At 43.9% G+C, this 12,545-nt stretch overlaps 1 protein-coding gene across 5 annotated transcripts in view; it reads left to right on the top strand.

Moving 5' to 3' along the window:
- Nucleotides 1-12,545, top strand: part of ILRUN (inflammation and lipid regulator with UBA-like and NBR1-like domains) — a 109,039-nt gene that overhangs the window by 88,582 nt on the left and 7,912 nt on the right. For 2 of the 5 annotated variants that reach the window (XM_088831436.1, XM_055407067.2), the window contains one exon: nucleotides 2,111-2,214. In XM_088831436.1, coding sequence (XP_088687562.1) covers nucleotides 2,111-2,214 — 104 coding nt within the window. Of the gene's footprint in view, nucleotides 1-2,110; nucleotides 2,440-11,241; nucleotides 11,596-12,545 lie in introns of those variants that run through there. The other 3 variants (XM_055407066.2, XM_055407065.2, XM_088831435.1) reach the window with 2 other exon arrangements.

Genomic DNA, 12,545 nt, shown 5'->3' with positions numbered 1-12,545 from the left:
TGCCTGTCTTTGTTTACAGTGTTAAATCAGCAAGTTGAACTTTTTTGATACTAGTTTATATAAAGATTTACACTTGCTTTAACAGTGTGTCTGAAATGGATGTCCATTCCTTGATCCATATTAGTGTTACTAGCAGCTTTAGCTTCCTCTTCATGATAGGTGAAAAGAGTTGCTCATTATAGAAGTGAACAGTAGATGTCACTGCATCCCTACTTACTGCGGCTCTGGCTCTGTTTATTTGGATACAACCAAGTTTTAATACAGCTTCCAAATCACTAACCTTAAATCAAGCATTTATGGCTATCTGACAGTTAAGATCCCCTTTCTCAAAGTTATTCACATTAAGAGATTGTCAGCAATAATATATTTGAACAGTTAAGACAATATACTGTAATAGGCTATGTGAATATAGTCTGTCTCTCAAAATAGCTTATTGTCCAAATTCAACACCTTTTCCATCTTAACAAAGAAAGTACTTATCACTCGCTGTGGCTCTCACTTTTGCAGTTTAAAGAGTGACAGCAAAACTGGCATGAGTCTCCTTTTTCCTTCACAGTTTCATGGCTAGAAGATTTGTTACTGTAAGTCTCAGCAACCTCGGTATGTGGTTTTGCTTCTCTTTCCTTATTCAGTTGAAAACTTTGCACCTTTTCAGTTGAAGCACATTATGACTTCTCTTTGGCGTATCTGAATTGGCCAGCATCAATACTCTTGCGCTTTGGGGCCCTTATTAAGTCCCATTAGGGTTACTTGAGTACAAGTACTTGCTGACAAGAAAAAGAAATTAAAGAACTGAATTATGACCAAAAGTCCTACAGTGCATCTTTTAAAACAAACCTCTTACGGTTTCGGTGTGGATGGTACAGTTTCCATATCTGACAGAAAGATGAAATGGCAATCCACTCCAGTGTTCTTGCCTGGAGAATCCCAGGGATGGGGGAGCCTGGTGGGCTTCCGTCTATGGGGTCACACAGAGTCGGAAACGACTGAAGTGACTTAGCAGCAGCAGCAGCAGTGTTAACTTGAATTATTTTAGAAAGCCTGAGGCATACTGAATTTGATATCTTTTGAACATGTTATTGAGTCAATCAGTCGTGTCCGACTCTTTGCAACCCCATGGACTGCAGCATGCCAGGCTTCCCTGTCCATCACCATCTCCTGGAGTTTGCCCAAATTCATGCCCATTGAATCAGTGATGCCATCCAACCATCTCATCCTCTGTCGTCCCCTTCTCCTCCTGCCTTCAATCTTTCCCAGCATCATCGTCTTTTCCAGTGATTCAGCTCTTCACATCAAGTGGCCAAAGTATTGGAGCTTCAGCTTTAGTATCAGTCCTTTCAAGGTTGATTTCCTTTATCATTGACTGATTTGATCTCCTTTCTATCCAAGGGACTCTCATGAGTCTTCTCCAGAACCACAGTTTGAAAGCATAAATTCTTCAGCATTCAGCCTTCTTTATGAACCAACTCATAGATGGTGAAAATAGCCAGGGTGATATCTGTTCTCATATGTTAGGGTTAGTGCTGGTTTCCTCCTGGTATAACTATTAATAATTAACTCATTTATTCTCAGTTGTCCTAGTTTGGACGATATGTGGTCACTCTAAATTGCCCAAAGAGAGGGAGGTGGTTAATAAGTTGCAGTTCTAGTCATTATAGGCACTTTTTTTTTTTAATTTAAATAAACTCAAGAGTTATACCTGCCCTGAGTTTTCTGAATTAAATCTATAAAATAAAGCAAAAGCTGTGGGCTTGTAATTCTGAAAATATTGCCTTTGGGTTTGTATATATTGATCATTGTTCTTTGGAGTAATGATTTCCAAATATGGTTATGCATCAAAATCAACTAGGGACCTTTTTACAAATAGTTTCATGGGTCTCAACCACAGCCCTCTACTGATTTTGTACCAGAGTTTGAACTTGACATTACTAAAAATGTAGAACTACATGCAGTGCAAATGTAATAGATTACTCTGTCAGTAAGCTTCTAAACTAGCATGTAGAGGAACATTTATTTGTGTGGTTTGGGTGGTGTTTGGGGTTCTCTGTGATGGCTGCTTTGAGCCTTGAGGGTATGCTGGGCGTTGACATGAGTTGCCTTTTTGTTTCAGATGTCATCTGGGTCATTCTCAGTGTGGAAGTGGGTGGACTTTTAGGAGTCACGCAGCAGCTGTCATCTTTTGAAACGGAGTTCAACACACAGCCACATCGCAAGGTAGAAGGAAACTTCAACCCGTTTGCCTCTCCCCAAAAGAACCGACAATCAGATGAAAACAACTTAAAAGACCCTGGGGGTTCCGAGTTCGACTCGATCAGCAAAAACACATGGGCTCCTGCTCCTGACCAAACCGAGCAAGATGAGAATAGACTCTCACAGAACTCTGTAAATCTATCCCCCAGCAGTCACGCAAACAACTTATCAGTAGTGACTTACAGTAAGGTAGGTGCCCTCGGAGAAGAGGAGAAGGGATAGGTGGTGGGCGTTGGGATTTGTGATACCCCTTCTGGCAAACCTAGAAGCCTAGAATGTTCTTTAAGACTGCTTAGCTCTCCTGCCAATGCAGTAGCACAAAAACCTACCCCTTCTCCCCTCCCCCCCTCCCCCATCTCCAGGTCCTGTGGGTGTTAACTCCTCCATCCACATTTTATAAATACTGCTGTCTCTCTGCTCTGGTTTGGGTGTTGAAAGAACAGAGTTCTTTAGCATTTAAAAAAAAAGAAAGTCAAAATATCACCAGGCATTCTCCCAGTGTAAATGTATACTAAATGTAGAGCAATAGCACACCTTTGGAATTTGTTCCTACTGCGTTTTTTTTTTTGGTTTTGGGTAGAGTGTTTTTCCTGAAGAAAAAGACAGACTCAATTATTTATCCTACATGTTGTTGGGCTTCCACTTTATTTACCTAGTTTCCAAGTCTTGATTATCTTTCCAGTCCCTTGTGGCCCATCTGCCCCCTCACCCACAACCCAGAGTGGCCCAAGTGATATTTTGACTTTTCATGTGTGCAGAATAAGTGAGAGAATTGTTTGTTGAGATAATCATAATTTAAAATATTCTGATTGTTCTAAGACTGTCTTCTAGGTGTTTGATCTCTTGATCTGCTTCTCTATGCTTGCTGATTACACAGTGCCTTCCATATTCTGCTAAGGGTGATGACAGTTCCTGGTTGGTTTTGGTTGGTTGAATAAAGCCCTGCTGCTGAGAGCTTACTGTTGTAGGTCATTTGTGTGGCAGGGCCTGTGAGCACTGCTCTTCCTTCTTTGATTAATAATGTGATGCATTAGGCTTAGCCTCCCACTTATAGAATCTGTTAAATCTTGGCTTGCTTCATGCTGGCATTCACCCTCAATATTTTAAAAATAAAATTGATCCTTATTTGAGGGACAGCTTGCTCTGTTTTAAGAATGGCATTTTTCTGATCAGTGCTTTGTATGTGGTCTAGATCCACAGGCAAATTAAGAAAAGAAACTTGGTGTTGTGAACTCTTTCTCCACATGGTCTGAAGAGGGACTTCATTCAGTAGACGTGAAACAAGATTGATTTCTTAGTTTGATGGTCATTATAAAGGATTGTGTGGAATCATGTTAGTCGTACAGGATAAAAGAAGTAAATAGGTGAGGCAATGGCTTATATTTGAGGAAAGTCTTCACGCCTTAACACTCTAACAAAAGATTTTTCCTCTAAGTTCCTATTGCTGCAGATAGCTCTTCCTTAAATTTAACCCTTCCGGGTATGGCTGCTGCAGGTGGTACAGGCCCTAGGGTGAGCATGCCCTGGTGGAAGGGGAACTTTGCAGCGGTTGAATGCGACGTGAAGATGAGAGTTGTGGGAAGTGGAACCTGTTGCTCCAGTGCTTTCTCTAATGGAGGCCCCTCCACCCAATTGAGCTCCGTGGCTCTGCCCTCACTGTAGCCTGAAAGGGCTGCTGTTCCTGGCCAGAGCACTGCACTTGTTTTCCTGGGTTGCGAACCTGTTAATTATTTTTTGCTCCTTTATGACTTTAGGGACTGTTTCCTTTTAAGTCTGTCATTGCCCTGGCCTGAGTGGAGGTGGGGGCTTATTTCATAAATTCTGTAGGATCATTTAGAAATAGCATTTGCAAGAACCACAGAGAAAAGTTTCTCATTGCAGATGATATCCAAGACTGTTGCCTATAATGCATTGAGAATGTGGCACTTGGACCCCAAAGAGAAATCAGAGCCTCATTTTCTTCTTAAGTGAATCAGAATCTTATTCAGAAAGCACTTGTATGAGCACTAGCAAGTCCGATAGCATTTCTAGCTTAAATGGAGTCAGCTCTGCCTCTGAGGACGCCTTAGAAATGGGGTAGAGGATAGACAGTCACCAGAAAGGATTTATCGATACATCTGCACTAATGTACAAATCAGTGTACATTATTGAATACGGAGACTTAAAGGATAGAAGTTATCGCTACCAGCTAGCAGTTCTCAGTACAGTGGGGGAGATGAAACACACATGCCATTCAGTCCAGGTGAAGTATGAATTTGGTCAGTAGAGTACCGCACAGTCAAAATGTATGATTTGTGTGCATGACTGGGGGTTAAGAAGGCAGAGATGAAGGAGAGATGGAGCTCATGTAAAAGCACAGATTTTGGAAAGACGGGAAGGATGATGATAGCAGAGCAGTTGTAGTGCTGAAGGCAGAATACTGAGTAAGGGGTGTGTGGTCAGGAGTTATGAGTAGGGGTGACATTCAGTTAGTTGCAATGTGTTCCTTTAGGTGAAAAAATTTGGATAGAATAATTACAAATGGCTCTTAAAAGAATTGGGACTATAGTTAAATGGTATCTTCAAGCAGGGATCATTCATAAGTCTAAGCATTTGTGTTTGGCTAATCTAAGAATATAGATTTATTTATTTATAAGGCAAGACTGATTGAGGTTCTGAAGGGGTGTACTTGACCAAGTGATGAGATCAAGTAGAGACTAGAGTTATTTTTTAACGATTCCTGTGTGCCAGGTATGCTGTCAAGTACATTACATGTATCAGCTCATATTTTGATAAGAAAAGAAAAGCTCTGAGGGGCTGACTTGCCCCAGTATCACACAGCTGGGATTCCAACCCAGGTGCCACATTACTGAAGGTATTAGTAGGTGAACCTGGGCTTTGCTTAGATCTTCCTTTGTTTTGTTTTTCCTGTGATCAAAAGCATTAACTGAGTTGATGAGCAGTATTATCAAGGTGTGAAAGACACAAAAGTTGAAGAAAGAGGCTCTAATGTAAACTGGGGATTGCCTGTGGCTTTTTTTTGTGTGTGTGTGGTAGGGGGTGGAAGAGTTACTCTATTTGTTGAGTCTTTGCAGTAGTGATTTCTTTTTTTAGTTGATAAAAATTAAAACTTTTTAAACTCTCAGGGTGCACCAACCATGTGGTGTTAATAATAAATAGTCCCCTTTTATTTATGAATGAGTGGAAAGACTGAGATAGCCCCCTAGAAATCTAGAGTTAGAGCAGGAGTGTTCCGTTCACCCCAGGTGCCATCTTTATTGGATAGGTAGGTGGAGGACCTGGTGCCCTGGTATCAGGGATCACTGAGTTGGCAATAGATTTGATTTGCTCTAAAGAAATTCCCTGCCTTCCTTGAAGGCTGGAGAGAGCATGATGCTCTGGGAAGCCCATGACCACAGTTTTAGGAGACTGGTCCAGTTTCCTGCTGCTTCCTTAGTTACAGTTTAACTTGCTAAGATTGGTAGGATGAGATGAAAAGATTGCTCCATGCACCTTCTGTGAGGGCTGGGTAGATAACATAATGGCACATCTGTCAGTGCCAGGAGCTGGACACCCCGGGAGCCCTTCCCCTGCCTCCCCTGAGTAATCCAAAGCTCTCTGGACCCAGCGCTCTGTGCTGTGGGCAGAGAGTCAGGGAGCTCTGGGTGGGAACGTCTGTCCTAGTTTCATCCCTCAACATCCAGAGGGCCTGGGCCCTCCTTGTGTGAGAACTGTCAGAGGGAGTCAGAAAGGTGAGTAAGTATATGCTGACCTGCTCCAGGGATTCATAAATCTGACTGCTTTTGTTAAAAATTGGCTGGCCTCATTGTCAGCTCAGCTGTGGCTGACCTGTCCCAGGTGAACAGTCAGACCAAGTATTGGTGAAGGTTTGGTGCTGTTTTAATGAACCCTTTTGTTTGATTCGCTCAAGAGCCTGTGAGGACAAGCAGTCACACCGTTGACTCAAGGCTAGTCTTGCTATGCGTTCTAATGATCACTCATCTCTGGAGGCTGGGGTAGCTTCTTTTTGGACAGTGTTAGATAGTAGCAGAAAACAATCTACAGAGGTGTGGAACGAGAAAATAAGTCCTGTTGAAGTTAGATACTTCTTTTTCTTACTTGCCAATAATTTTTAAAATTTCTCAATGTTTTTTAAGAAGGCCTTACAGAGAGGAGTAAGACAAAAACCAAATGGTCTTATTCAGAGTAGCTGGAAGTATGAGTATGACTGGTCAAAACCAACGGCCTGCTCTTCAGGACAGCCCAAATGCTTGCTTCCTTCTCTAGCAATTGAGTAATGATTTACATTGGAGGAGCTGAAAAGAATCTCAGATTCATTTATTCATTTTGTTACTTGGACTATACCTCTTATTTTGTATTTGTTCTTTTTTTTTTTTTAAATGTTTGGAGCTGCTGTTTGTCATATACTCCTCCTTTAAACTGATTACAGCCTGAACCACTGTTATTACTTCCGCCAAGTGCTGGTTCAGAAGGAGAAACGTGTTATTATCTTTGGGGGAGGTTCCTTGTGCTCTTCGAGTGTCAGCCACTGCCGAGTGCCATCTGCCCTGCCTGCCCACAATTTCCACCTGCTCCTCTTTCTCTCTCTCTGACAATCACCCTTTAGTATATCTTGGATCTGGAGCTGAAAAAGTTAGTCTGCTTTTATTATATCAGAAATCACCTTTCTTCTACCCTACAGCAAGGAAGAGCTCATTTCTCTCTGCATAGGTGAGGGTTTAGAAACGTAGGCAGAAGATGAGATGGTTGGATGGCATCACCGACTCAGTGGACGTGAATCTGAGAAAACTCCAGGAGACAGTGAAGGACAGGGAGGCCTGGTGTGCTGCAGTCCATGGGGTCATAAAGAGTCAGACACAACTTAGCCACTGAACAACAACAGGAGGTTATGGGAGAAGTTTATAAAAGGCAAATCTGCTTTATGGGCCTGAGGGTGTAATGGCTTGTGGATCTTATTATCTACTTTGTAGTAACCAGTTCAGTCAGTGTAACATAATAATAAGATATGATTTAATGGAATTGGGCCCAACATTTGCTCGGTTCAGAGGGCACTGCATTTGACCCACAGGCTGGAGGTTGATGTCCTTAGCTGGGCTGCCGGTGGTGGAGGGCAGCACGTCCTTCGTGCTGCCTCGTCCTCGGGTGCAGCCCCTTTTCCTGAGAGGTTTAAAGATGGCGCAAAGAAGCTGGAAGGAAAACTTGTGTCACTTGATGCTCTGTCCAGCTGTGTTCTCCTCTGTCGAGGAACAGCTAGCAGAAGCATGCATCCGCCCCCTCCCCTGTGGGGGCCAGTGGGAGTGTGGTAATCAGTTATATAAATTCATTGAGCACTTACTCTGTGCCAGGCACTGTACAGAGGACTTTTTAAGTTTAATTTTTGTTAAAATTGTCAATGTACATAGTATAAAGAGCTAAGTAGTTCTACAAAGTTTATTATAAAAACACCAGTCCAGTCACCTCCCTGCCTCCCAGCCCCCAGAGGCAGAGGCAGCAGTCTGACATCCATTTCTTTTAGTCCACACAACAAGGCCATGATACAGGCTCTGTCATTATCCCTGTTTACAGCTGCTGAGACTTAAGGTACACAGGTTCCATGACCTGCCCAAGGTCATGCAGCTCGAAAGTGGTAAAACCAGGATGTGAACAAAACCAGTTCTTTCTGACTTCTGAGTCTGCTTTCTTGACCATCTACTGCCTTGATTCCTTGTTACAAATAGTATTCAAGTACATATTTTTATTGGCTGAGCGTACAGCTGTGGGTTTGGAATAGCATGCTTTCTGTGGTACACTGCTACATTTCAAATGAGAATCAAGCCAATTATTGACCAGATATTATGTGACTTCTCTACTGCTAAACCCCTCTCTCTCCACAAGCTGCTATCTCTGGTGGCTACAGAAATCAGCCTCTCTCTCCAGCCTCCATAAAGGGAAATGATTCCCTGGAACCTCGTGGTCACTGGGTATAGATGTTTGGTGACAGTGAAATTTTCTTTAACTCACTTTTGTGACAGTGGCACCTTGTCTGTATTCCTTGACTGTGGCCAGAAGATACAGTCTTTTTCATTTTCTTGTAATGAATCTAAAATCTCCCTTTGAACATACTATTTTAAAGCTAGAACATGCTTAGGGCTGTCTTACTCCCTTTAAAGCCAGATTTTGTTTCTGCAAAGGCTATCTGGACAATGAATAATTTACAGTTATTATGAGCTCTGAAGTGGAAGTTTACGTGGTTTGTTCAAGACCAAAGTAGGTAAGAAAAGGGGAAGTTGCAGGATGGAAACCAGATTGTGGAAGGATTTGTGGATCTTTGTGGAGCTTGGGCTTTTGCCCTGAGGAGCAGAGGTTGGAACCATTAAAGGATTTTGAGCAGAGAGGTAATGTGATCTGACTTCATGTAGTGAAAGATGTGCTCTGACACTCACTCACGTGGAGAGTAAAGGACAAGGATAGAAGCAGGGGGCCAGTGGGGAAGTCAGCAATCGTGTGGATGAAGAGAATGGGCACTTTGTGCCCGAGTGGCAGCCAGATAGGTTGGAGCAGTGATCTGTGTCTGGGTCTGCTTTATTAGCTAGAACGAACAGGATTTGCTAATGAGTTGGAGGCGTGGTGTAAAGGGGGAATAAACGATGACAACAAGGTTTTGGCCTGAGCAACTGAAAGGGTAGACTTGCTCTCCATGGAGAGAGGAAAGGCTGTGGGAGAGGTGGGGATAGATCAGGAATTCCATTTGGGATACATTGGAGATTTCTGTAAACATCCAAATGGAGGTATCAGGGAGGCTGTTGTGTATCCAAATTGGTAATATGGTTTAGGAGAAAGGGTTTGGTGGAGTCATTTGGGAGTCATTCCGTATGGTTGATATCTAACACTGTGAGCCTGGCTGCAGTCCACAAAATGATGAGTCTGTGTTGAGCAGGGTTCTCTCAGCCAGCTGAATAAGACTGTTGGCATTTTAGGTCAGGTGAGTCTTCTTTTGTTGCAGGGGGCTGCAGCTCTTATGCTCTGTAAGATGTTCAGTAACATCCCTGGCCTTTACCCACTGGAAGCCAATAGCACCTACCTGACCCCAAGTGTAACAACCAGTAAGGAAGTTCTCACTGACTTGCTCACATTCACTTGCTCAAATTGGGGGTGGGCAGTGGGCTGGAACTCAGGGAACCCAGTTTGAGTCTTATGTTCTAGACCACATTTTGCTGAGGCCTGCTGGCAGGAAGGAAAGTTTGTTTGCTGTTCTCTGAAGGTAGTCTCTACACTTTGGTCAGGTGGTAGAGACCTTCCTGTTCATCTTCAGGAGCACAAAAGAATTCGTGGCCAAGGAGAAAGCAGTGCCCAGCAACTGAGGAAGCTGACCCAGTTTGCTGACAGATTAGCACATTTTGTACAGAAGAGGTTTGCTAGGAAACTCTGGTTTAATGATATTAAGATGACTCCCTTCTGAGAGCCCAGAAGAACCTGTAAAGTCCTCCCAGCCTTGCTGGTGTTTGCATTGGCATGGGTCATATGTGCATTTTAAAAATAAGTTAAGCAAACACCATGAACCTTAGAAAATGTCTTTTGTTGTTTGTAACATTACTATTTGAGAATAAAAAGTTACCTCCAGGAACTCTCCCTTTTGTACCTCAACGGCTTCAAAGCTGAACGTTCAGCTCCATCTTCTGTGCTTTGGAGCTCTGAGCATTGTTTTAGGCTGAGCTGACACTGGGCAGTCTTGTAACTGAAACAGAGCTAGTGTTCCCATATTTTTATTTCAGTTGTAAGGATGTATTCTTTTCCCTATACTCCGAATTTAGCATTTTGATTTCTGATGAAAATTCTCAGAGTGGGACTTTCTCAATTTACAGGTTCAGACAGATAGGTTTAGTTCAGAAATGTGAGGTTGTGTGCCGTGCGGGTGTTCTCAACCAAGTCTGCTGACTCCAGCAGGGCCCGGTGCACAAAGTGAGGTCCACGGCGGCTGTGCATCAGCGGGCCATGCGGGCTTCCTTAGAGCTCTGCTCAGGGAGACCCTTGTCAAAACTGTGGACGTTCACCTGCAGAAGCTTCAATGTCCAAGGTCTTGATCTTTTTGATATAATTTCACCACCTAAGAGCAAGTCAGAACTAACAGGGAGCTTTGGTATTTAGTCAGTAAGGGACGTGTCCTCCGTTGCACAGCCTGTGTTAATCCTTCCTAAGCTTCAAAGAATTTACTGTCTGGTTACGTAGATGTGGCTAGCTCATAGGAAAGAATGAGACCAGTGAGGATGAGTATTTTGAGTTTTGAATGCTCTTGAGTTTGAAGGAAGGAGAAGGCAGTGAGGTTTGGGAGTAGCCAGGAAGCTGATATCTTGATGAATGACAGATTCGTGCTGAAACCTCCACGGTGGTGCAGCGGTCAGGACTCTGTACTGGCATCACAGGGGCCTGAGTTCCATCCCTGCTCAGAGAACCGAGATTCCACCCACCCCCCCAAAAAAAAAGAAAGTAAAATGATAGATTCAAACTGATTTGGAGGAAAAAGGAACCACATGCAGGAAGACCCAGAGACGTTCACAGGCAGTGTTCCTGGGACACCAGCCAGCCTGACTGTGCTGAGTGAGGTGTGCTTCAAGAGGGTGGGGTGAACTTTGGAGGACAACCTTTGAAAGCCAAGCAAAGGAGAGTTCAAGTTTAATGTGAAAGGAAACAAGAGCGCCCACAATGCTTTTGAGCAAAGAAGTGGCAAGATGAAGCCAAGTATGGCTGAAGGAGAGACAGTTTATTCTCCCTCAGTCAGCCAGTGTTGTCCAGGGTAGGGGAGGTGATGCTGTGAATCCACTGTGAGAGAGGCGGGGGAGTCCTGGGGCTTGAATGGAGACTGCGAGAGGAGGTGGGGCCCGCAGCCTCACCCCGTGCCTCAGGGCTCCCACGGGACAGTACCAGTGGCCACGTGGCGGGGAACTTAGGTGAGCTTTCCCTCCTTTTAGGTGTCCTCCCCAGTGAGACTCTTATCACTTCTTTCTTCCTTTCTAGGAATCTCCTGTACCCTAGGAGATGGCCATGAGAGAGCTCTCTGTCTGCCAGCATGTCACCTGGATTCTAGCACACTTGCTAGTACATGAGATCTGGGGGTTAGAATTCCAAATAGTAAATAGCCTTTTCTGAAGTCTTTCATGAAAGGGGAAGTCGAACTTGGCCAAGTATCCTTCATCCCCTTGTAGGATTTTCAGCAATACAGTTTCATTCGCAGTGATGTTTGAGTTTTATTCTTTATGGTGATTTTCTTGCTCTGTCAGGAGGTAGGTGAAGGCTCTGAAAGCTTGGTCCTAGGGAGCTTGGGAGGATGGGAGGATGAATGACAGAGGAAGAATGAGGGATGCATGATGGAAGGAATGAATGGGTGGGTAGAGGGAGGAAGGAGAACGTTCCCAGCAGGATTGTAGAAGTTAGTTAAGAGCAACAGAAACACTGTCTTATCGAGGTAAGTATAAAAATTGCTTTCAAGGCTTTTAAAACACTAGTTCACCATGCTTAAAACTGAGTTAAGCTTTTAAGCACAACTTTGACACAGAAGGCTGTGAACTGAGCCTGTTCCGTGAACAGTTTTCACGCATGAAAGTACATTTGTTTTCTTTTCTTTGGCTGATTCTCACACTTGTCGTCAGCCATTGCATCAAATACATCTTGGCTGAACACCAAGGTTAAAGCGTCCACAGAAGTTCCCGTCGTGCTGGTCTGGCCCTGCTGTCCCACCAGTGAGCCACCTTGAATGGTCAGCAAATCTCGAGGGAAAGGCCTAGCTAGCTTTGTGTGCTCCTGAGAGAGGAGTCCTCACTGTGCTGCCTGTTGCTGCAGTACAGACTTGACTTCTAATTAATGAGAGACAAATAGGTTCCCCATCAGGGCTTGATCAGTCTCTGGCCCTCACCAGCCAAGCCAGCCCCATGACAAGGCCTCACCGCAGCAGATCTGCAGTGCAGGATCAGAACAGAACTTAGTACTCAACCATGTATTCTTCTGTGTTTGCATTCAGGGCACATAAGCAATACAGAAGAAGTGCTAGGTGGGCAAAGCGTTGCTGGAACTGGCCCAGGAAGAGAGAGAGGAGGGCCCGGTGGCGTTATCTGATGCTGCCATCAGTGCGCACCGTGAGAGCATGCTGTTTCACAGCCGTGCAGCAAACACTCTTTCCTTTTTATTAACCACCATGAACCTTTTTATTTATTTAAATCAAATCACAAAATAAAGACAGGTGTGTGAAAGTTTTTGTGTTGTGATGCTTTATCTAAACCAGCTTTCATATAGGAAGAGTAACCCCAAAAGCCCTCATAAGACAT

Source organism: Moschus berezovskii, chromosome 23 (genome assembly GCF_049115385.1).
Source record: "Moschus berezovskii isolate FMDL1 chromosome 23, NW_MosBer_1.0, whole genome shotgun sequence".
NCBI classification, from domain to species: Eukaryota; Metazoa; Chordata; class Mammalia; order Artiodactyla; family Moschidae; genus Moschus; species Moschus berezovskii.
This window is presented reverse-complemented; position numbering and strand designations above follow the sequence as displayed.